Source organism: Vombatus ursinus, unplaced genomic scaffold (assembly GCF_900497805.2).
Source record: "Vombatus ursinus unplaced genomic scaffold, bare-nosed wombat genome assembly UNPS02014811.1, whole genome shotgun sequence".
In the NCBI taxonomy this organism is placed as follows: domain Eukaryota; kingdom Metazoa; phylum Chordata; class Mammalia; order Diprotodontia; family Vombatidae; genus Vombatus; species Vombatus ursinus.
This window is the reverse complement of record NW_020954589.1, coordinates 12,098,797-12,120,925: the sequence shown is the minus strand read 5'-3', so window position 1 is coordinate 12,120,925 and position 22,129 is coordinate 12,098,797. Positions and strand designations below refer to the sequence as shown.

The following is a 22,129-nucleotide window of genomic DNA, read 5'->3' as shown; positions in this document are numbered from 1 at the left end:
CTCTCTCTCTCTCTCTCTCTCTCTCTCTCTCTCTCTCTCTCTCTCTCTCTCCCCCTCTCCCCTTCCCCTTCGCTAGATTAGGTGGTCTCTAAGGTCTCTTTCAAATCTAAATACTGTCTGTGATCCTTTTGAATTTATAGTTAGACCCTTTAACCTTATTTGATTAGATTAGATTAAGGTACCTGATTTTGAATTAAATACTTTATGGTTGCCATGCATTAAGTTTAGCATTTAATTGTTTCATATGCATATGCCTTGTTTCCCCAACTAGATTATAAACTCTTCATAGTCCGGGACAGTGTCTTAAATTTCTTTTGTATCATCCCTTTCCCTCCCCTGGCAAATGCCTACCGCAACAAATACTTAATGATTCTCTTCTTCTAGGGAGGCAAATACTTGCAGGCAGTGATTCAATATGGAAAGATTGTATCCTGGTTAGAGATGGAGTATGGTTTATCAGAAAAGGAATCTAAAGCATCTGAATCCTTCCTGCTAGCAGCTTTCCTTAACCTGGCCATGTGCTACCTAAAGCTTCGGGAGTACACCAAAGCTGTTGAATGCTGTGATAAGGTAAAAATAGAGTCAACACATGGCTTGAACCCATGATGTTCCAAGTCTCCTTAACCCCCCCTCAATCTCCCTCTGCTTCTCTTGTCCATTTTCAAAATTGTCCATGAATGTGAACAATAACATTTATATATAATACATCCTTTCATCCACATCTATCCCAATTAAGCCAAAGCATTTGTTATTTCATAGCAAGTTAAACATAAATCTCTTTGGGTCCAGTCAAATGACCTGACCCCTCGGACCTGATAAAACATTTTGTTTTGTACCTTTCTAGCTATACCGTGTTATAGCTATTAGTTAGTGTCTCATCTCCCTGTTATAATAAGTTCTGTAAGGGCAAAGACAATGTCTTAGCTTAATGTTTATCTCACTTAGCAGCTAGCTCAGTGTTCAGCACAGTCAGTGAAGACTTCATGGATGTTTGTCCAATTTAAAAGAAAGAGCAGAATTAACTTTAAGCCTCCAAGGAGGTTAGCCCTACCTACTTAGTGTGGTGCACATAAAGTCCATTTGCAAAACAATTCAATTCAGGAAACATTTAAATTCCTGCTTTGTACCAGGCATCATGTACCAGGATAGAACTAGGTACAAGGCAAAGATCCACGGAGAAATTATGATGCGTATTACCCTTTGCTTAATATAGTCATCAGCTCAAGTGCATGCTATGATTTACATTTAACTATCCCATAGTATATTGTACCTTATAGTAAAACCTGCTAGGTGAAGATATCTTTTTGAAAATGCATGAAAAGATAAGAACCGAGTAGAAACAGGCTCCTCATACTTTTGGTTTTGAGTTTCCAGTATTGAGTATTCAAGTATTGCCCATTAAACTGGTCTAAAAATTTGATTGAGAAGAGGATACTATTATTGGTTATATTTTGATGTGAGTGTAAAAATTAAATAAACAGCACTACCTTATACGTCCTCATGAATCAGCAAATGCCATTGCCCTTTCCAATTCCCTAGTAAAATCATTGGGGGTTGGGGGTGAGTGGGGTGGGTGGAGCAGTTATACAATGAATTTCTTTTTTCCAGCAGAATTCTTCCCTAAATATACCCAAAAAACTGGTCATGCTAAATTGGAAGCTCTCTGTTTGCAGGCACTTGGACTGGATAGTACCAATGAGAAGGGCCTGTACAGGAGAGGTGAAGCCCAGCTGCTTATGAACGAGTTTGAGTCAGCCAAAGGTGACTTTGAGAGAGTACTGGAAGTAAACCCCCAGAATAAGGCCGCCAAGCTGCAGATCTCCATGTGCCAGAAGAAAGCCAAGGAGCACAATGAGCGGGATCGCAGGATATATGCCAACATGTTCGAGAAGTTTGCAGAGAGAGATGCAAAGGTGTGCATGGAGTGAATTCTCAGGCAAATTCAGGAGTCATCCTTTACATCTGGGTTTTAGCCAGGTAGTTTTAAGTACAGAGCAAAAGACCAGATGAGCAGCCCTAAAGCCCAGGTTCTGATATTCACAAAATAGAATATAAACTGTGATAATGGCTAAGATCCAATTACTTCAGACCTTCCTCATTATTAGTTTTGATAGTTGTGATGCATTTTGCTAATCCACATCCATGGTAGAAGAATAAAGTCGGGTGACAAAACCCCTTAAACATTTTTCACCTAGCAAACTCCTTGTTTAGACTGCTGATTTTCCGCAGGAAGAAAGGTTGATGGTTGCACCATCTGGCCCTTCCTTTTCCTTGAAGTTCTAAATCCATTCTAGGACCTGGTTTTCATCCCTTGCAGCATAGTTATACCTTGTCCTGGATTTCCCTGAACATCTATAGAGCCTGCTTTATGAATTGTAGGAAACTATCAAATAATACTCACATATAATGTATTTATATACATTAAGCAGCTAGGTGACACAGTGGGTAGAGCACTGGACCTGGAGTCAAGAAGACTTGAGGTCAGATGTGACCTCAAACACTCACTAGCTATGTGGCCTTGGGCAAGTCACTTAACCTCTGTCTGCTGAAGTTTCCTAAACTGTAAAATAGGGATAATAGTACCTACCTTACAGAATTGTTGTGAGGCTCAAATGGGATAATATTTTAAAGCATTTAGCACAGTGCCTGACACAGAGTAGGCACTATGGAAATACTAGCTACTGTTACGTAGCATTTTACAGTTTATAAACCTTATGAAGTATGTAGTGTATATGCCATTACTTCATTTTATAGATGAGAAAACTGAGGCCAGGAAGTCTGAGAGATTTGTCCAAAATGCCATGCTAGTAAATGGCAGAACCAAGACTGCATACACTCCATGTGTTCTAACAGTACATCCCGTGTTCTGTACTAAACTTTCTTCACTAACTGCCCTACTCAGCTGTGGTCACATTTTAACCATGAAAACTGAAAGCATCCCTCAGGCTTTAGGGAATTCAGATTTCGACATCAGTTGAACTAAATGAGCTACAACACAAGTTCTAGTGTTGAGATTTGGCAAATCATTTCATAATGGTACAAGCCAAATGGTCTTAAGGGGACAACAAAAAACGAGTGTCTTCTATGCTGACATCAGAGTTAATAAAACAGCTTGGAAGAGGCAGGGATCAAAACATTTCTTCCCTTCTATTATCACTGATTCCCTTGTGTATTTTTTCCCTTGCACAGGAAGAGGCTGTTAAGACAGTAGGTGATAAGATGCCAGAAGGGGTCCCATCTAAGAAGAACCAACCTGTAGAAGAGCCAATAATGGAAGACAAGGACTTGGAAGGCCATGTATGACAGAGTACAAAAGAGGGAGAGGGAATCCTAATGAATTCAGCCCCCTCCTCAATGACTTCTACAGAACTCAGGACTAAACAATGTTTCTTGTCAAGTTTGTTGTAGTCTGTGTGATTCTGGACACAAGCAGGCAAACTCGTAGCTTCCCAGAAAATAGCCCCCTGCTGCTGCCCATTACCTTCACTGAAAGGGTCATGTGGGACCACTGCAGGTGGTACAAAAAAATAGATGCAGCTGTTGGGGTGAGGAAGTTGGACCAGCCGCTTGAGTCCCGCTCATTTCAGTTCATGTCCCAACTTTTTATATCCAAGTTAGAATACTCTAAGACCCTAGCAATTTGGAGCTATTTGTTTGGATCATACATCTGGTGATCAGACTTTAGTTACACTGTAAAGGGGCTTAGAATAATTTGGAGAATCTCTCCTTTTATTGGGCTATGATCTACATCTTTGGAGGGAGCTCCCAAACCAATGAGACCACACCTTGCAAATCTCTAACTAATGTCATTAACAGTGTGAATACCATTAAATGAATAATTTAGAACAATTCAACATTTATTAAGCATGTACTATGTGCATAGAGCATTGGGGTGGGTGTGGGGGGAAAAAGTAAAAATAAAATTGTCCCCTACCTTCATGAAAGCAAGTCTAGTAAGACGGGAAGAGGGATGTGAGAATGATGAAGTATATACATACCAGTAGCTACAGTGCAGAACTGAAAGAGACATATGCATAGGAGAGGTACAAAGAGAAGTGATACAAGAATTCCCAGGATGGAAAATTCATCCCAACTGGGGTCACTAGGAAAGCTTCACTGTATAGGCTTCATTCAACCTTCAACCTTATTTGTGTCACTTTTTAAAATCTTAAGACAATATGGTCAGTTATCTTTTAAAATACTTTTTTATTCTTGTCATTCTTTTAAAAATACCAAACCAAGCCGCCTCTCTGCTATTGGTTTCTAAACCTGAAAATCAAACTTCTTTTCCTGTAAAATTTATCCTTCATTTGAGCAAATGTGATAAATCTTTACCTGGGGTGTTCTGCTGTGATGATAACCAAAGCCATACTGATCATTTCTCACTTATTTTTTGTATCTTCACCAAATATTTCTTTAGGAAACCCCAAACTCACTTGAGAAAAATGAAAAGCGAGTTTTTCACTTTGCTCATTGGTATGGTTGGTTTGTACTGGTGAGCTCAACAGATTAAAGCATGGTGCTAAGAAGGCCAGAGCTAAGGATTTGTTTCCATACAATATAGTTAGCTCCTCACAAGGAGAAATTTTGTGTGGAGCAGGATCAGCTACAGCCAACTGTTTCCCAAACTGTGCTTCTAGTTACAAAGAGGACTGGGTAAGTTTGCGAAGGGTTTAGAACAAACCAACATTACTAAAGACCCATCCCTACTGCTGGAAAACAGTTCACATACCTGGCAGAATCAATAATGTTGTCTTTGGATGGCAAGGACAGCATGTTTTATTTATATGAATAAAATAGAAGTCATTGAAGCATCTCTCTATAGATGGAGTACAGAGTGGTGAGTCTACTTCTCATAAACAGGAAATTATTTTGTAGACTTGAGAATCCCTTTTTTCAATTAAATTCAATAGAATAAATGTTGTTCTTTTGGGATGGAGCAGAATTGTAACTTGAGTTTAAGTAAACTTCACAAGAGAAAGTGTTTTCTCAAATTTTGTTCTTATGTCCTCCCCCCCCCCCAAAAAAAAGTTGGTGAAGGGGAGTGAAGGAGGGAAGATAATGGAATAATATCAATAGAATTATTTGTGTTTAAAAAATAAATTAGAATACATTCTATCTTTATTTTGATTTTATAATAGATCCATTGGGAGAAAAACAAGTTTCAGTGAATATCCACTTATATGAATTTGTTGTTATTGATGTATCAGTCTGATACATTCTATGGTAAAGTGGGAAAATGACAAGATTTGATGTCAGAGGACCTGGATTCAAATCCCAGCTGTGCCTCAGTTTCCTCATTTGCAAAATGGTGTTGGACTAAATAACCTCTAAGGCCCTTCCTAGCTTGAAATCTATGAACCTATATCAGCCTCTTTTTACCAAAATTTATATGCATCCCTTCTAACTCAGAAAGCCCAGCATGTGGGAAATATAATTCACTGTGTATACGGAAGATTGAGCCTTGCTGGAAAGCAAAGTTCCATAATCTTCCTTCTTTTACAGTGAATATCACAAAGATCTTAGAGCACAATTGCATTGGTTAGGGTCTCTGAATTCCTTGATTTCTCTGGATTTTAAATCCTAACCCGTCTTGTTGTAAAGCGATTTTTATAGTACTTCCTTCAGTTTGCATATTTTTATTGAATAAATATAGTTTGTACCCAGGGAGTCCTGCTGGGCTGTTCAGTTTTGCTGATACTAGAGGAATGAACATCCTTTTTATTGTTTTCTGATGTCAGGTACTTGATAATATAGACCAACTCATCACCCTGCAAACAGCGATAGAAGCCGTAGAGATACTAAGCTTCTTCCATACTTATCTGACCCCTGCCAGCACAGTGAGCTTCTTGAGGCTTGTTTCTACATTAGCTGTGAGACTAACCCCTGCAGAGGAGTGGTGGTAGACACAATTCACTTTTTTGGTCCTCTAAGAATTCTCTGAGAAGTGGTATGAATAGGTGGATAGAGAACTGTCTCAAAAGCTAAGAAGACCCAAATTCAATCCCTCCCCCTGACCCATACTGGCTACTTGAGCCTGGATAAGAATCCATACACTTAACCTCTCAGGGTCCTGAAGCAACTCCCAAAAACTATTACTTGCAGAAGATTTTCCAACCTATTGGCAGAGAGAATTTTCTCACCAAGAATTTCCTATACAAGGAAATCACAATCCAGACTTAAGAAAGGGCTCACGGCATGACCATATTTGTGATAAAATGGACTGAATCTGCACCCGTCAGAACCTTCAGACATCCCCCACTAGCTGTTATTTTTCATTAAAAATAGCTACTCTTGCATTTAAATGACACATAAGACCTAAAGAAAAAGGTGCACGGATAAACTGAGAAATGTGTTTTCCATTAACCTGGCAAAAGTTTCTGCAGACCACCTCCCAACCACCTTTCAATATCCTTCTTTCTTTTATATATGTCATATGAAGGGTTTAGATTAAAGGGATGTAAGAGGGTAGGAACTGTTGAGTTGTGTTGAGAAGGAATAGAGGAACAATAAACTTTAAAATTAAATAAGACTAGACAGCCAGCCTATGTAAATTACAGGCAAATACCTATAAGGCTCACCTAACACAACCAAACTAACCCTCAGGAAAGTTCTAATGAATTTATCCTCATCTCTCTTTGCTGCTGTGTAATCAGCCTAGCTCAGGGACAGCGTACAGGTTCCCCATGTCTCTTGGGTGTGTAGAATCTTAGAATGTCAGAGCTGAAAGGAACATTAAGACTTATCTGGTTCAATTCCTTCACTTTGCAAATGATGCTAAGACCCAAAGAGTTTGAGTGATTTGCCTAAGACAACGGCAGGTTCTGGTTTTGATTTATCCCAGTTTCTCTTATGCCAAATCTCATGCTGTCCACTACCACAAGGCAAGGTCTTTAAGCAGTCTGAATGACTTCTTGTCTAAGGGATGGAGGGGATTTCCACTTTGGCCATTATTCCAACTCATTTGCTTTGAAGTCCCTTCCAAATCTTGGCATTTGTGATCCTGATGCCCAATCTATGCAATGCCAAAATGCCAAAATAGGAAGATTTTGCCAACCTGGGCAGTAGGCATTTGACTTGATATAGAGTAAAGGTCCTAATAGTTCCATTGTAGGATGTGCATTGTAATGGAGAACAAATGTTGGACTTACAATCAAGAATTATCTGGATTAGAATGCCTTGTAACAAAGTTGTGGGCCATGACCTCCTTTAATTCATTCAGCAGACATTTCTTATGCACCTACTCTGTGTAAGACACGATACTGGCATCGGGGATACAAAAGGAAAACTGTTGACCTCAAAGAATTTATGTTCTACTGAAGCATTTCCTCATCTGTATCATAGGGATAAGCCTGAACTTGGGATTTCACTGGTATGCACCTATACTGCTTACTGACCTCACAGAGTTATTATGAAGATAAATTGAGATAATGTATGTAAAGTACTTTGCAAACCCTAAAGTGATAAGTACATAAATGTCATGTATGTACATTTATGTAGGTACATAATGTCAGCTATGCCTTCACTGGGATAGAAATGGCACTGGATCTATTTGCTTCCCACTCTCCATTCAAAGCGTGAAGCCGAGGGGGAAAAAGTCCTGATGCTAGGGAGAACGTGCAATTTTGTTGTGTTCCTGGCTTTAAAACTACATTGGAACAGTCTTCTTAAGAGAATGAAAACCATAGAATCTTAGCACTGGAAGGAACCTCAAGTCATCTACTAAGCCACTCAAACAGTAAGAACTTAATGAGGGCCTATTGTGTGCCAGGTGTTGTCTTGGGTGCTGGGCATACAAGACAAAAATAAATCAATCCCTGTCCTTGAGGAGCCTACAGTTGAGCCAGAAGCTTGAGACTTGGAGGTAGGAAGACCCAAGTTCCAGTCCAGCTTCAGACATTTAATAGCTTTGTAATCCTGGGCAAGTCATTTAACTTCTGCCTCAGTTTCCTCATCTAGAAAATGGGGATAATAATAGTATCTACTTTGCAAGGTGGTTGTGAAAATCAAATGTAAAATGCTGTTGCAAATCTATATAAGTGCTAGCCATCATTTGGAGAAGGAGGCAGATTTTGGGGAAAGGGCTCTAGAAACTGGGGATAGAAGAAAAGCCTTCATGTATGAAGTGATATGAACTGCATCTTAAAGTTAACTAGGGGTTCTACCAGGCAGAGCTGAGTGGGTAGCACATTCCAGGCATGATGAACAGGCAGTGCAAAGGTACAAAGACGGATAAAGTGCTGAGGAGCACTTAGAGCCATTTTGGCTGGACTGTAGTGGGAGAGGGGAAGTGATGGAGAATAGGGCTAGAAAGGTAAGTGAGATACAGGTTGCAAAGGGCTTTAAATGCCAATTAGGGGAACCTGTATTTGATCCTAGAGGTCATTGGAAGCTATTGGTTTTTGAGAAGGGTAGTAACAAGGTCAAAACTTCACTTTGGGAGAATCACTTTAATGGTTGTGTGGAGGATGGGCTAGAGAGAAAAAGGACTTGAGGCCAGAAGACCAAATAGGAGGCTATTCCAATTGTTCAGATGATGGGACACTAAATTTGAGCAGTAGCTGTGTGAGTGGAGAGAAGAGATGGGATTGGAAAATGGCAAGATTTGGCACCTGAGGAGATAGATGTATGCGGTGAGGGGATGTGAGAAGTTGAGGATGACGCTGAAGTTTCAATCCTGGACAACTGAGAGGATGGTATTGGCCCTAACAGAAATAGGGGAATTGAGAAGAGAGCTGGGCTTCAGGGGGAAAGACAACAGAATTCTATTTTGGACATGATGGGTTTGAAATGACTATCAGACATCCATTTCAGAATTTCCGATAGGTATTTAGTGATGCCAGGCTGGAAATCAGAAAAGAAAATAGAATTGGGTATATAGATCTGGGAAAGATTAGCCTAGATACAGTTAAACCCACATGAACTGATGTTCAAAAAAAAGAGTGTAGGGACAGAGCCTTGGAGGTACTCCCACTGTTAGGGGGCATGTATGACAGTGGAAGAGAACAAGAAGGGTAAGGGGCTAGGTCAGTCAGGTAGGAGAAGAAGCAACAGGTAACAATTATCACAAAGAGGAAAAAATTTACAATAACCATATAGCCCAGTCTTTTACTTTATTCAAGAATTTCCTCTGTGGCATCCTTGGCAGGTTATCTACCTCTTGTTTGAACCTTAAAGTGATGGAGAGCTCACTTTTTTCCCCCTCTTAATATTTTATTTTTTCCAATTACACATATAGTTTTCAACATTCATTTTCATACATTTTGAGTTCCAGATTTTTTTCTCCTTCCTTCCCTGCACTCCCCCCCTTTTCCAGGTGGCAAGCAATCTGATATAGGGTATACATGTATAATCATATTAAATATATTTCCACATTAGCCATGTTATGAAAGAAGAATGAGAACAAAGGGGGAAAATCACGAGAAAGAAAAAAAAGAGAAAAAACAGTATTCTTCGATCTGCATAGTTTTTTCTCAGGATATGAATAGCATTTTCCATCGTGAGTCGTTTGGAGTTGTCTTAGATCATTGTATTGCTGAGACGAGCTAAGTCTTATCAAAGTCAGTCATCACACAATGTTGTTACTGTGTACAGTGTTCTCCTGGTTCTGCTCACTTCACTCAGCATCAGTTCATGTAGTAAGTCTGTCCAGGTTTTTCTGAAATCATCCTGCTTATCATTTCTTGTGGCACAATAGTATTCCATTACATTCATATACCACAACTTGTTCAGCCTTTCCCCATTTGATGGGCATGCCTTCAATTTTCCAATTCTTGGCCACCACAAAAGGAGCTGCCATAAATATTTTTGTACATGTGGGTCTGTTTTTCATTTTTTATGATCTCCTTGGGATATAGCTCTAGTAGTGTTATTGCTGGGTCAAAGGGTATGCACAGTTTTGTAGCCCTTTGGGCACAGTTCCAAATTGCTCTTCAGAATGGTTGGATCAGTTCACAATTCTACCAACAATGCATTACTGTACCAATTTTCCCACATCTTCTCCAACATTTATAATTTTCCTTTTTTGTTGTATTAGCCAGTCAGATAGGTATAAGGTGGTACCTCAGAGTTGTTTTAATTTCTCTAATCAGTAGTGATTTAGAGCATTTTTTTCATGACTGTAGATAGCTTTAATTTTTTCCTCTGAAAACTGCCTGTTCATATCCTTTGACCATTTATCAATTGGGTAATGACTTGTATTCTTATAAATTTGACTCAGTTCTCTGTATATTTTAGAAATGAGGCCTTTATCAGAAACACTGGCAGTAAAAATTGTTTCCCAGCTTTCTATTGTTTCCCAGCTTTCTGAGAGCTCCCTCTTTTGCCAAGTAGTCCATTAATACTTGTTAGGAAGTGTTTTCTTAAAGCCCAAATCTGTATCTCTATACCCATGATTCCTAGTTCTCTGTAGAATCAAACAGAACAGGTTTAAAACACCTTCGGTAAACATTAAGCACCTACTGTGTACTGAGCAATGTGCTAGGCAGTGGGGGTACAAAGATTAAAAGTCTTTGCCTTCAGGGAGCTTATGTTCTTCCACGCGGTATCTCTTCAGTTGTGTCACCCCAAGGATCCTTTTCGCCAGCCTTAGCATTTCTAGTTCCTTTAATTGTCCTTTATCATGTCATCTCTTAGGTAGCAGATGCAGCTAGATGATGTAGAGAAAACAGTGCTGGACTTGGGCTCAGAAAGACCCAGCTTCAAATTCTGCCTCAGGCATTAACTAGCTAGGTGACCCAGGGAAAGTCATTTAACATCTCCGTTTCAGTTTCCTCATCTGTGAAATGGGAAGCAGAGGTATCATGTCACACAGTTATCATGATGATCAAATGAAAGAATGGTTATGAAGCACTTTGCAAAACCTTAAGATGCTTCCTAAGCACCAGGTCTTATTATTCTGGTTACCCTCTTCTAGGTACACTCCAGCTGGACACTGACTTTAGTTAAATGTGCTTACAACTGAACACAGTACTCCAGATATGGTCTGATAAAGACAGCATGCGGTGTCAGATCTCACAATCTGCTCGTATACATATCCTGCAAGAATCAAATAAGCAGGGGCGGCTAGGTGGCGCAGTGAGTAGAGCTCTGGCCTTAGCATCAGGAGGACCTGAGTTCAAATGTAGCCTCAGCCGCTTGGCACTTACTAGCTGTGTGACCCTGGGCAAGTCACTTAACCCCGATTGCCTCACCAAAAGGCAAGATAAATAAATAAAAAATAAGCGTTTAAGATCCTCAGGTGCTATGGTAGGTCCAGGAATACAAAGACAAAAAAAAAAAAAGCTCAAGGATCTTCCATTCCATCTAATGAACCAAAAACCACATGTACATCATGATGAGACACTGGAATGGAGGTCTGTATTCTATAATAGCTAAAAAAATTTGCTTTTCCTAAGGATGGCCAAATCACTTCATGTAAGAACAAAAACCCTTTGCATGGAGTCAACCCAACATTTCAATTGTTTTGTTACAGGAAAGACAATTATCCCTTTCAAAAGTCTGATAGAGCAATCCTGTTTAGGAATTAACAGCTCACCTCAATCATGGAAGGGTACTTCCCAGGTTCTTAAGATCCCTGGTATACTAGGGGGAGATAGGGCATCATCCAGTCACCACACATTCAGATTAATGTCATCTTCTGTCACCAATCTTGACATCAGCAAGGGATCATCTGTCTGATGGTTCCAGAGACTATCCTCTCACCTACCTCCTGGTATGGAAGGCCGTTGGAGATGAAGTAGCCAGGATATTGCCTGTCCTGGGAGGCTAACTGGGGAAGCACGGCATGGGTGACAAGGAAAATGGAGGGGATGGAAAAGATGGACACCACTGAATCTTAGATTTCAAAAGGAGTTATGATGTCACTAGGCCTTAGTTTCCTCATCTTTGAAATGAAGGGATTAGACTAGGTGATCTCTTAGCCAGTTCTTAATGCCACAAAAAGGTAAAAAGATGAGAGTGTTCAGAACTGGAAGGGACCTTGGAGGTCATGAAGTCCAATTATCTCATTTTTTCAGTGAAGAAAAGAGGTAACATAATTTGCCTACGTTCACACAACTAGAGAGTACAGCAGGATCTGCACCTGGGTCTACCTTCTCCACTGCACCAAGCTACCTCTTAAAGACAAGAACATTCAGACCCCAATCTGAGGCAATGAAAGCCAGAGATAATTGACCAAAGGAAGCGTTCATAGTGTGGCACTTAGGAGACAGAAGTAGAGTGCCTTCTGAGGGGGAATAGAGGAGGAGGGCCAGCCCTGACCTGCCCTGCTACTCATCATCCAAATGACTTGACCCAGCCCAGACATTCTAGCCCAGTTCTATATGTAATCCCCAATTAAGTCCAGCAGACCCCACCCCTTCCTTAGTTCTCTCTACTTTTATAGACTAAAGGTGAAAAGGAGCCATAGGGAGAGGAAAAGAAAAAGAGAAAATGCCAGCCCCAAGCATTGTTCTCTCCCTGATAGGGGCACTGAGGAGTTTTGAAATCTACAACTATGTCCTCTGTGCCCAAACACGGAACCATTTACCCAATAATCCCCTGGCCATCTACAGACTCCATTTACCTGGTGCCCCTGAACTTTTTTAAAAACAATATTTTGATAACTTTCAATAAAATTTATTTTCTTTGAGGCCCTATGTAATTTGTGTATTTAAAAACATTGATCTGAGAAGTCTTTACCAAGGGGAATCCATGACTAAAAAGATTAAGAACATCTGGGCTAGACCCTTTTTGACATTTTCATTCAATTCTATGTAGGGGTGTAGAAGCAGAGAAGAGAGTACCTTGTGATACTGCCCCTCCCAAAGAAGAAAGGAAAAAGTGTCAAAGAAGCATTTTTAAAATACACAGCAAGAGAAGGAAGTTCAGAAAGAGATAAGGAAATGTTTATGCTACTGAAATTTATTATGTACTTTTAAAAAACAAGATGTATTATAGAAATACAAGGTTTTACATGCAATTCTTTTTTCTACTCTTCTCTGTATATGGAAACATTTCTAAATGTTTGTCAAGTTCATGAGAAAAAGAAAACAAACATTCAAGGAGATAAAAGGAGGAAGGTATATGTTTTCCCTATTTCTTCATATTTTTTGTCCCTATCTATTTCCCATGAGGCCTTAAGATTGCATTATTTGCACCAGTTTAGAAAAAAAATAGAAAAAAGATTTTACAATATAGCACTAGAAACAATTAAAAAATGTACAGACCAAAGCTTTCTTTGAAAAGGAGAAGAAAAAACTCTAAATTGATAGTGTTTAGCTGTGAGAGTTAGGTGTCAGGTGGACACCAAAGGTGGATGAGTACCCCTTAAAAGGGCTCAGCAAGCCCTCACATCAGAGGTGCTAGTCCTCCCTGAACATTCCATATACCTCTTTGAAAATGAAGGCCAGGGGTAGCTAGGTGGTGCAGTAGATAGAGCACCAGCCCTGGAGTTAGGAGGACCTGAGTTTAAATCCGGCCTCAGACACATAACACTTACTAGCTGTGTAACCTCAATTGCCTCACATAAAAAAAAAAAAAGAAAAGAAAAGAAAATGAAGGACAAACAACAAACAAGTATTTGGCTGCTCTAGCTATTGAAGAAGGGAGAATACCAGGCTCCCACAGTTTAAGTGACAACTTAAACAACTTCTGGTCCAACCCATGGCCAAAAAGAAATCCTCACCAAAACACAGACCACAAAGAGTCATCCATGCTGTACTTGAAGATCTCTGAGATAGCCAATGCTCAAAGGCAGCCTCTTCCATTCTGGAATAGTTCAGATTATTAGGAAGCTTTTCCTGACATCAAGCTTAAATTGGCCTCTTTGCAACTTCCACCATTGCTCCTGGTTATGCCCTGTGGGGCCAAACAAGCTTAATACCTTTTCCATAGGGTAGCCACCCCCAAACAAAACAGCTCCCTCCCCTCTTTGAGTTTTGTCTTCTGCAAGCTAAACATCCCCAGTTCATTTAATAATCTCTCCTCAACTGGCTGCTTCTCTACTGCCTACAAAAGGTGCCTGTGCCTCCATCAAAAATCCGCTACTTGATCCATCTGTCTTTGCTAGCTATAATTCCATATTTCTCTTGTCTTTTGCGGCTAACCTCCTATTGTAGCCATCTACAATAAGTGCCTCCCCTTTTTTTCTCCTCTCATTTAAAGCCTCTACAGCCTGACTTGTGCCCTCATCATTCAACTGAAATTGCTCTCTCCAAAGTGACTAATGATCTCTTAATGGCCAAATTCAGTGGTCTTTTCTAATCCTCATCCTTCTTGACCTCTCTGCAGTCTTTGACACTATCAATCATCCTTTTCTCCTTGGTACTCTCTTCTCTTCAGATTTTTGAGATGCCACTCCTGGTTGTCCTCCTACCTATCTGATTGTTCCTTCTGATAGCTCTTTATCCAGGTTCACAACCACTAATTTTCATGTCCTTACAGACTTCTGTCCAGACCCTCTTCTGTTCTCCCTCTATACTCTTTCATTTGGTGATCTCATCACTTCAGTTATCATCTCTATGCTGATGATTCTCAAATTGATTTATCCAGCCCTAACCTTTCTGCTGACCTCCAGTCTCACATCTCCAACAAGAAAAAATTTTGGTCTGTGTATTTTTCAGTTGTTTCTGGTGCTGTATTGTGGAATATTTTTTCTATTGGTCATCTAAACTAGAGGTCCCTTAACTTCGGCACTATAAAACTAAACACTATCTTTCCCCACTAAACTTTCTTCTTTTCCTAGCTTCTCTATTACTGTTGAGGGTGCCACCATCTGCTCAGTCACCCAGATTTGCACCTAGGTGTCATCTTTGACTCCTTACTCTCGTTCCTTATATCAAATCTGTTGCCAAGACCTGTCAGTTTTACCTTTGTAGCTAACATCTCCTGAATAGGCCAGGCCCCCATCTCTCCCTTGACACCGCCACCACCCTAATGCAGGCCCTCATCACCTCATACTGGACTATTGCAGTAGCCTGCTAGTTTATCTCCCTGCCACAAGTCTCTCCCCACTCCAGTCGGTCCTCCACTCAGTCACCAAAGTCATCTTCCTAAAGCACAGGTTTACCCATGTCATCCTGCCACTCAATAAACTCCAGTGTCCCTATCACCTCCAGGTTCAATTATAAAACCCTCAATTTGGCATTCAAAGCCCTTAATAATCTGCTGCACACATACACACACACACACACACACACACACACACACACACACATTCACACTCTCTCTCTCTCTCTCTCTCTCTCTCTCTCTCTCTGATCCAGTGACATTGGCCTCCTTGCTGTTCCTCAAATAAGACACTCCATCTCCCAACTCCTGGCATTTTCACTGTCTGCCCCCCATGCATGAAATGTTCTTTCTCCTTGTCTCCATTTCCTGGCTTCCCTGGCTTCCTTCCTATCTAAAACCTTGCCTTCCACAAGAAGCCTTTACTGATTCTCCTTAATGCTAGTGTCTTCCTTCCCTTAGTTGATTTTCTCCAATTTATCTTGTCTGAATCTTGTTTGTACATAGCTGTTTGCATGTTGTCTCCTCCATTGGAGTGTGAGCTCCTTTAGAGAAAGGTCTGTCTTTTCCCTTTCTTTGTATCCTTAGTGCTTAGCACCATGCCTGGCATATAGTAGGTGCTTAATAACTAATGTCATTAATTAATTAAGTCATTAATTAATTGACTGACTGACACTGGTCCTTGTATGTCAGGAACTCTAGAACTCTTACCATCCTGGTTGCCCTCCTCTGGACACTCCCCAGGCTATCAATGCTCTTCCTAAACTTTGGTATCCAGGATCAAATACAATTTTTTCCACTGTGGTCTGACCAGAGCAGTGTATGAAGGAGTTATTTATTGATTACTTCCTTGTTCTCCGAAGTTATGCCTCCCTAGGACCCTCCCAGCACTGGATCTAAGATCCTACAATCTCAGTGTAGCCTAAGGTAGTATTAGCTTTTTTGGTTATTACATCACACTTCTGCCTCATATTAAGCTTTCACTCTGCTAAAACCCTTGGATTTTTTTTTTCAGGCAAATTTCTATACAACCTTGCCTCCCCCATCTTGTCCTTTCGAAGATGGTAGGGTTTTTTTTTTTTAACCCAAACATCAAACTTTACATTTATCTCTATTGAATTATTATTAAATTCAATATAAAGATAACACTTGTCAATATCTAAGTAAGAAACCATTCCAGAGACCAAAGTTGAGGCTCATTTCTGGTATTTCCTATGAGGGGCTCCCCAAGTGGTCTCATCCAGGATTTAGGGAGCTCAGCCAACTGCAGTATGTACACACCAAAGATGGCGTAAGAGATTACTGTTGAGTGTCATGGTCAGATCAGGCCCTCATCAAAAAAGAGCAAAGTGCACAAAGTTTGTCTCTCTTTCCCAGATCTCCTCTGGGTGGCCCTGCCCTCCTTCTCCATGCACCTTTCCTCCACATCTTGCTGGCAATCAACCCATCCCAGCATTATGCACCTGTGCCATGAGGACATCAGTGTGCAGTGTTGTATTCTTGTTCTTTATTAATCTTGCGTAGGTTTGTTCCTCTCAAGTGCCTTTAGTTATTTCTCGGGGGTGAGGAACAGAGGTGAGGATCTCTTGGTTTTTAAGAGTCTCTTCTTTTGTAGTAGAGAAAACCCTTGGCTTAAAGTGGAAGGAGCCCTAGATTTGATATCAGAGGACCTGAGTTCAAAACCTGGCTCTGCCACTGTGTGATCCTTACCAAGTTCCTTAACCTCCTTGTGCCTCAGTTTCCTCATCTCTAAAATGAGGGGCTTGGACAAATTACCTCAGAGGTCCTTTCCAGCTCTCAATCTAGGATCCTATGGCCCTAAGTCAAAAGATGCTTGGGTTCAAATCCCGACTCTGACACTTAATGTCTCTGAGTTTAAGGCAAATCACTTTATGTCTCTGAGCCTCAGTTTCTTCATCTGTAGAATGAAGTAGTCACACTTGAACTATCTACCTCATGGGGTTGTAAGGATCAAATAGTGATGGAGGCACAGGCACTTAATAAACTGTAACAGTACATACAAATGTAAGTTACTGTAACGTGGTCCCTATGTTTCAGGAACCTACAATCTGCTTGGGAAAACTAAGATGCATTTGACAAAGGTAAGTGATAATGTAAGAGAATATGTGATAACCACCCCCAAAAGTACAGTGGGAAATAAGAGTTTACAAGAGAGGTAAACAAATCAACGTGAGCTAAAGTAAGTCTGAGAATGCCTTGTGGAGGCAAGGAACTAGAATTTTGAGGGATGGTCAGGATTGAGTTGGGGCAGCATGATGTTATGCAAAGCACACTGAACCTACATTCCAGAGGAACCTGAGTTCAGATCTTGTTTCTGCCATTTACTAGCTCAGCAACCGTGGGCAAACCTCTGAGACTCAATGTCCTCATCTGTAAAATGGGGATAAAGTCAATGATCCTATTTCCCAGGATTGTTATAAAACTCAAATGAAATAATGCATATGGAAGCTTTGAAAACATTAAAGTCAGCTTATTATCATCTATTATGAGGACAGAGACTTGTGTTTTATATAAACTTTGTAACTCCCTCGGGCCTAACACAGTGCCCTGAACAAGGCAGACGATTAATAAATGTTTGTTGGTTTTAATTGAGTTTAATTACAGCAATAAAATTTCGTCAAGTTTGAAAGCTGGCTCCTCCCTTGCCTGTTTACTGATACCCAGCCCAATACCTGCCCTGATGTTATCTGATAATTGTCTCCTGATGACATGTAAGGTGGGACCTGCTCCCATGAAGCATTGCATTTTGAATAAATAAGACATTGCAAATCAATAAAGACTTGGCATGCCACCTTTTGAAGTGTTGCCAGCTCCTATTCTATAGCCAAAATGTAATGTACTAGAAAGAGCTTTGACTTGGAATCAGAGAAACTTGGGCAAATTACTTGATCTCCCTAGCCCTCAGTTTCCTTATCTGTAAAAGGAGGGGTTTGAACTTAACCAGTCAAGTAATCAACAAATGTTTGTTAGATGCTTACTTTGTGCACAGCACTTTGCTAGGCACTGGGAAAAATACAAAGTTTGTATATGCCCTCTCAAAGCTCACAGTTTAGAAGGAGAGTAAGACAAATGCAGATAACTTGATGTCAAGTGCATTAATGGGGCACAAAACAAACTTATTGGGAGAAGTCAGTCAATAAATATTTATTAAATGCCTGCTATGTACCAGGCACTGTGCTAAGCACTGGGGATATAAATACAAAAAAGACAGTTCCTGCCCTAAAGAAGCTTACATTCTAGTGGGGGAAAGGCAATACCTGAAAGGAAGCTGAAAATGGGCGGCAGGGGATAATGGAGAAGTCTTAAGGAGTGCAACCAGGTAAGAAATGAAGCTTTGTAGCCTGGGCACCCTTCTTAAATGGAGGTTTGGGGAGGAGCTCTTTTCTCTGCTCTCCAATCAGAGAGGCAGAGGGTACTGATGAAGTCTGTGTACCAAGGCTAAGTCAATCTTAGGATGATGAGGTTCCTGGGGGCTGGATAGAAAGGACCCAACGAGTGCAGCTAAGCGGGAAGGAAGGTTGTTAATATTTGGAGTCGGGGAGGAATCAGGTTTCATGAAGGAGGTGGCATGTGAGTCGGGCTTTGTGGTATGATCAGATATTCAGTGAGCATGAGGGTGGGGGAAGGTAGACCAGACACAGAAAACAGTGGGAGAAAAGGTGCGGGGGTCAGAAATGCAGAGCGTATTGGGCTGAAGGAAGGAATGAGTTAATTTGAACGGGAACTTTGAGTTCATAGAAGGAAGTTATATGAGTTAGTGAACCCTCAGTGCTTACTCCAGTATCTTTGTCACAAAAACTCCAAGTGGAGTTACAAAGAGTCGGATATGACTGAAACAACTTAACAACAACTACAAAGCAGTTATTACACGTGAGGCACCATATTGGGGTCTGACCTAAGAAGAAAAAGACAAAACAGGACTTGCTCTTGAGGACCACACATTCTACTAAAGAACAAATTATAGAGAAACAGCTTTGTGTGATGGAAAGCAACCTGTCTTGGCAGTCAAATGATTTGAATTCAAATCCTGCCTCTCCCATATCTAACAATTTAAAATTGCTACTGAGTCCAAGAGTCTCAGAGGTGCTATGCCCTCTCTCTTTCTCCACCAAGAGGTCCCCTCTTCTCTGGATCCATGCATGCAGTGGCCTAGTCCAGTCCTGGAGGAGCCTGATGAATGAATGAGTGAATGAATGAATGAATGAATGAAGCATTTATTAAGTGCTTACTATTGAGTGCTTACTAAGCACTGGGGAGACAAATAGAAAAGTAAGACAGCCTCTTCCCCCAAGGAGCTCACATTCTGATGGTGGCGGTAACTTGTAGGGAAGGTTTCAGCTGCAAGTCAGATGGAAATGTCCCATAGTCCTTAGGATGCAGCAGCAAAGCCGGTGAGAATACCTCTTCTTTAATGTCATTTTCCCTGGCAAAATCCTATCCATTTCTGATGCTGACCCAATTGTCAGAGCCAAGGACTTTGGTGGTAAGAAATTTCTTTTACACGTCTTCCATAGATTTGACTGTGGCACCTGCAGGAGCAGTGGCCAGACTCCCAGGATGGCAGTGAAGGACAATGAGCTGGAAGCATGGCTCTTCTCAAGGCTGCTGAGGTCAAGGGTCCTGGGCTGTCTCCATCAGTGTCTGAGGGGAGATGGTGATTCAGGGGTTTGACTTGCCTGGCACATGCTGCCTTGAGTCTTCCACTCAGGGTACCTTGCTGTGTCAGCTAACCTGGCTCGCCTAACGTGGGATTGGCAGTTGGTGGATGGCTGTTCCCCTCTCTATAGGAGTTGCTCCCTGCTTGGTGACTATGAGGACTGGTCTACAAATAGTAACAATAGTCTGGGGGGGCTGTCACTCCCAGGGCTCCTGTGCTCTGCCTCTCAGTGGCTGATGGTGGGGATGAGGAAGGGAGGACTTTTCTCCAGTGATTTATCCCCCCAATGATGACTTCAGAGGATAGGCTAGAAGCGGGTCTAGTGGTCTGGGAAACATTGCTATTCCCAAGGCTCTTGCGCCATCTCCATCAGGTTTCAAGTACCTAAATTTAAGGTAATCACAATAAAGAAAGGTCAGATTTCTGTTCTCATAGGCCTTGCCTGCTTACCCCTACCCTCAATCCCACAGCCTCATGGTAAAATTACTTTGACTTGGGTTTACTTCATGTCTAGTGTATCCCCTAAGGGAAAAGTAGGAAAGTTTCTCAATGTGCAATATAAATAAGGCAAGGAACAGCTATTTATTTCTTCTATCAAAAAAAGGGAATACTTAACATAAAAGGCTCTCACAAGAATGCATTAATGAACAAGCCACAGAAGTAACTACGGTTATGCTCCACAAGGAAGTCGAGACTTAAAACAAAAAAACACAAAGGATTTGGACTATTTAATAAATCATCTGTTTACTGTCCAAATAATCCCATGTTTTCTGGCAATCTAGGCCGGAGCTTGGGCTCATCTTCTTTGAAATCATGGTCATCAGTGAAACAGAAATTTTCTTTTCTGCCAGCTCTAACAGAGGAACCCAAGATTTCCAATTTCTTGAACTCAAAGTTGCCAACAAGAGTGGATACAATCCATCTCAGGATCAGGATCACTGATCCATCAAACGATCACCCGCAATTAGGCAAAGAAACATAAAACATAGAACAGAGCCAGAGGCCCTGACTCAAGATCACCTACTTGAGTCCCCTTCTCTAGCTGACAAGTGCAAGCAGTTACCATGCCTCGGGAGTTCAGGAAGCACAGCAGCCTTATCCTGAGCCCTTCCAGGGATAGACTCAAATAATCCTGATAAAATCTACAGACAGGAAGGGAGAGAGCAGGGGGAGTCACTCCCTCTTAAAGATTTCCTGAGTCACCAGCTCTTCCTGCTCAGTAGCCAATGAGGGAATTACTTCATCATTTCAAAGTGCAGCCCCTTTGTCACTGAGTCACACATGTCCCTGTAGCTCCTAGAATTTTCCAGGGAAGCTCCTGGAATGATGCCTATTGGCCCTGTCTTACATATACTCTCTGGGGTTCAACTTCCAGTTCTATTCCTGCTACACACATAATATCTGTGTGACTTTGGGCAAATCTCAGCTTCCTCACCTATATAATGAAAGAGTGCAACTAGGTGGTGACCTATAAGGTTCTTTCAAACTCTAAAGCTAAGATGTACGCTAATAGCTATAGTATAATAGTGCAAGGGATATTGAGGAAGGAAGAGAAGGAAAAACAAAGAGACAGTGAGGCAGACAGATAGATATAGATGGATAGATAAGATAGATAGATACATACATACATACATACATACATACATAGGTAGACAATGTAACAGCTCTGGCAAGGCTGAGCTAATTGACTCCCAGGAGGGATAAGTCACTAAAGACTCTGGTTGTTGTATTTCTTCCAAGGTGAGAACAGAGTGCTCTTATCAAGGAATCAGAGTTTGTCTCTGATTCTTTCCCAGATCTCCTCTGGGTGCCCCTGCCCTCCTTCTCCGAGCACCTTTCCTCCACAGAGGATTGTTAGGGAAGTTGGAAGTTTGGAAGGGCTGGGCTCTGTGGAAGTTTGAAAAACTTTGGAAAAAACATGAGGAAAGTCAGAAAGGGAGTGTAGGTCATTGGCAGATGGATGACTCTTCCTAGGAGATTTAGAAGCCTCTTAGCCTCTGGAGGCTTTTCCTTTTCCTGACCTACAATTCTTCTTATTAAGAGAATCTAGCAGAGAGTGACCAAATTCTGGCTTCTAGGAGAAAGCCCACTGGAACATTGGTGAATCTACTCTTTTTCTCCCTTTTGTGTCATTGTTGAATTAATGAGTGACAAAATTAATCACTAAAGGTTGTTTTGATATTTAAATGTTTTTAAATAATGGCTTAATAAAGATAAAATAATTTTTTGGCTACCTGAGTCTGTGTTTTGTTCTAGGAAGTGGGGGAGGAAAACCTGTGGACATTTGATTGCTCAAGTCAACTGGCTGAAAGAATGCCATCCTAGGGGCAGCTAGGTGGCGCAGTGGATAGAGCACTGGCGCTGGAGTCGGGGACCTGAGTTCAAATCCGACCCCAAACACATAGCACTCACTGGCTATATGACTCTGGGCAAGTCACTTAGCCCTAATTGCCTCACCAAAAA

At 41.1% G+C, this 22,129-nt stretch overlaps 1 protein-coding gene across 6 annotated transcripts in view; it reads left to right on the top strand.

The window, feature by feature from the left end:
* The window catches only part of FKBP5 (FKBP prolyl isomerase 5), a 178,017-nt gene extending 172,899 nt beyond the window's left edge, over nucleotides 1–5,118 (top strand). For all 6 annotated transcript variants that reach the window (XM_027876214.1, XM_027876216.1, XM_027876215.1 and 3 more), the window contains 3 exons: nucleotides 385–570; nucleotides 1,674–1,913; nucleotides 3,190–5,118. In XM_027876214.1, the coding sequence (XP_027732015.1) occupies nucleotides 385–570; nucleotides 1,674–1,913; nucleotides 3,190–3,303 (540 nt within the window). In that variant the 3' untranslated portion in view covers nucleotides 3,304–5,118. The remainder of the gene's footprint in view (nucleotides 1–384; nucleotides 571–1,673; nucleotides 1,914–3,189) is intronic.
* The last annotated feature ends 17,011 nt before the right edge of the window (nucleotides 5,119–22,129 follow it).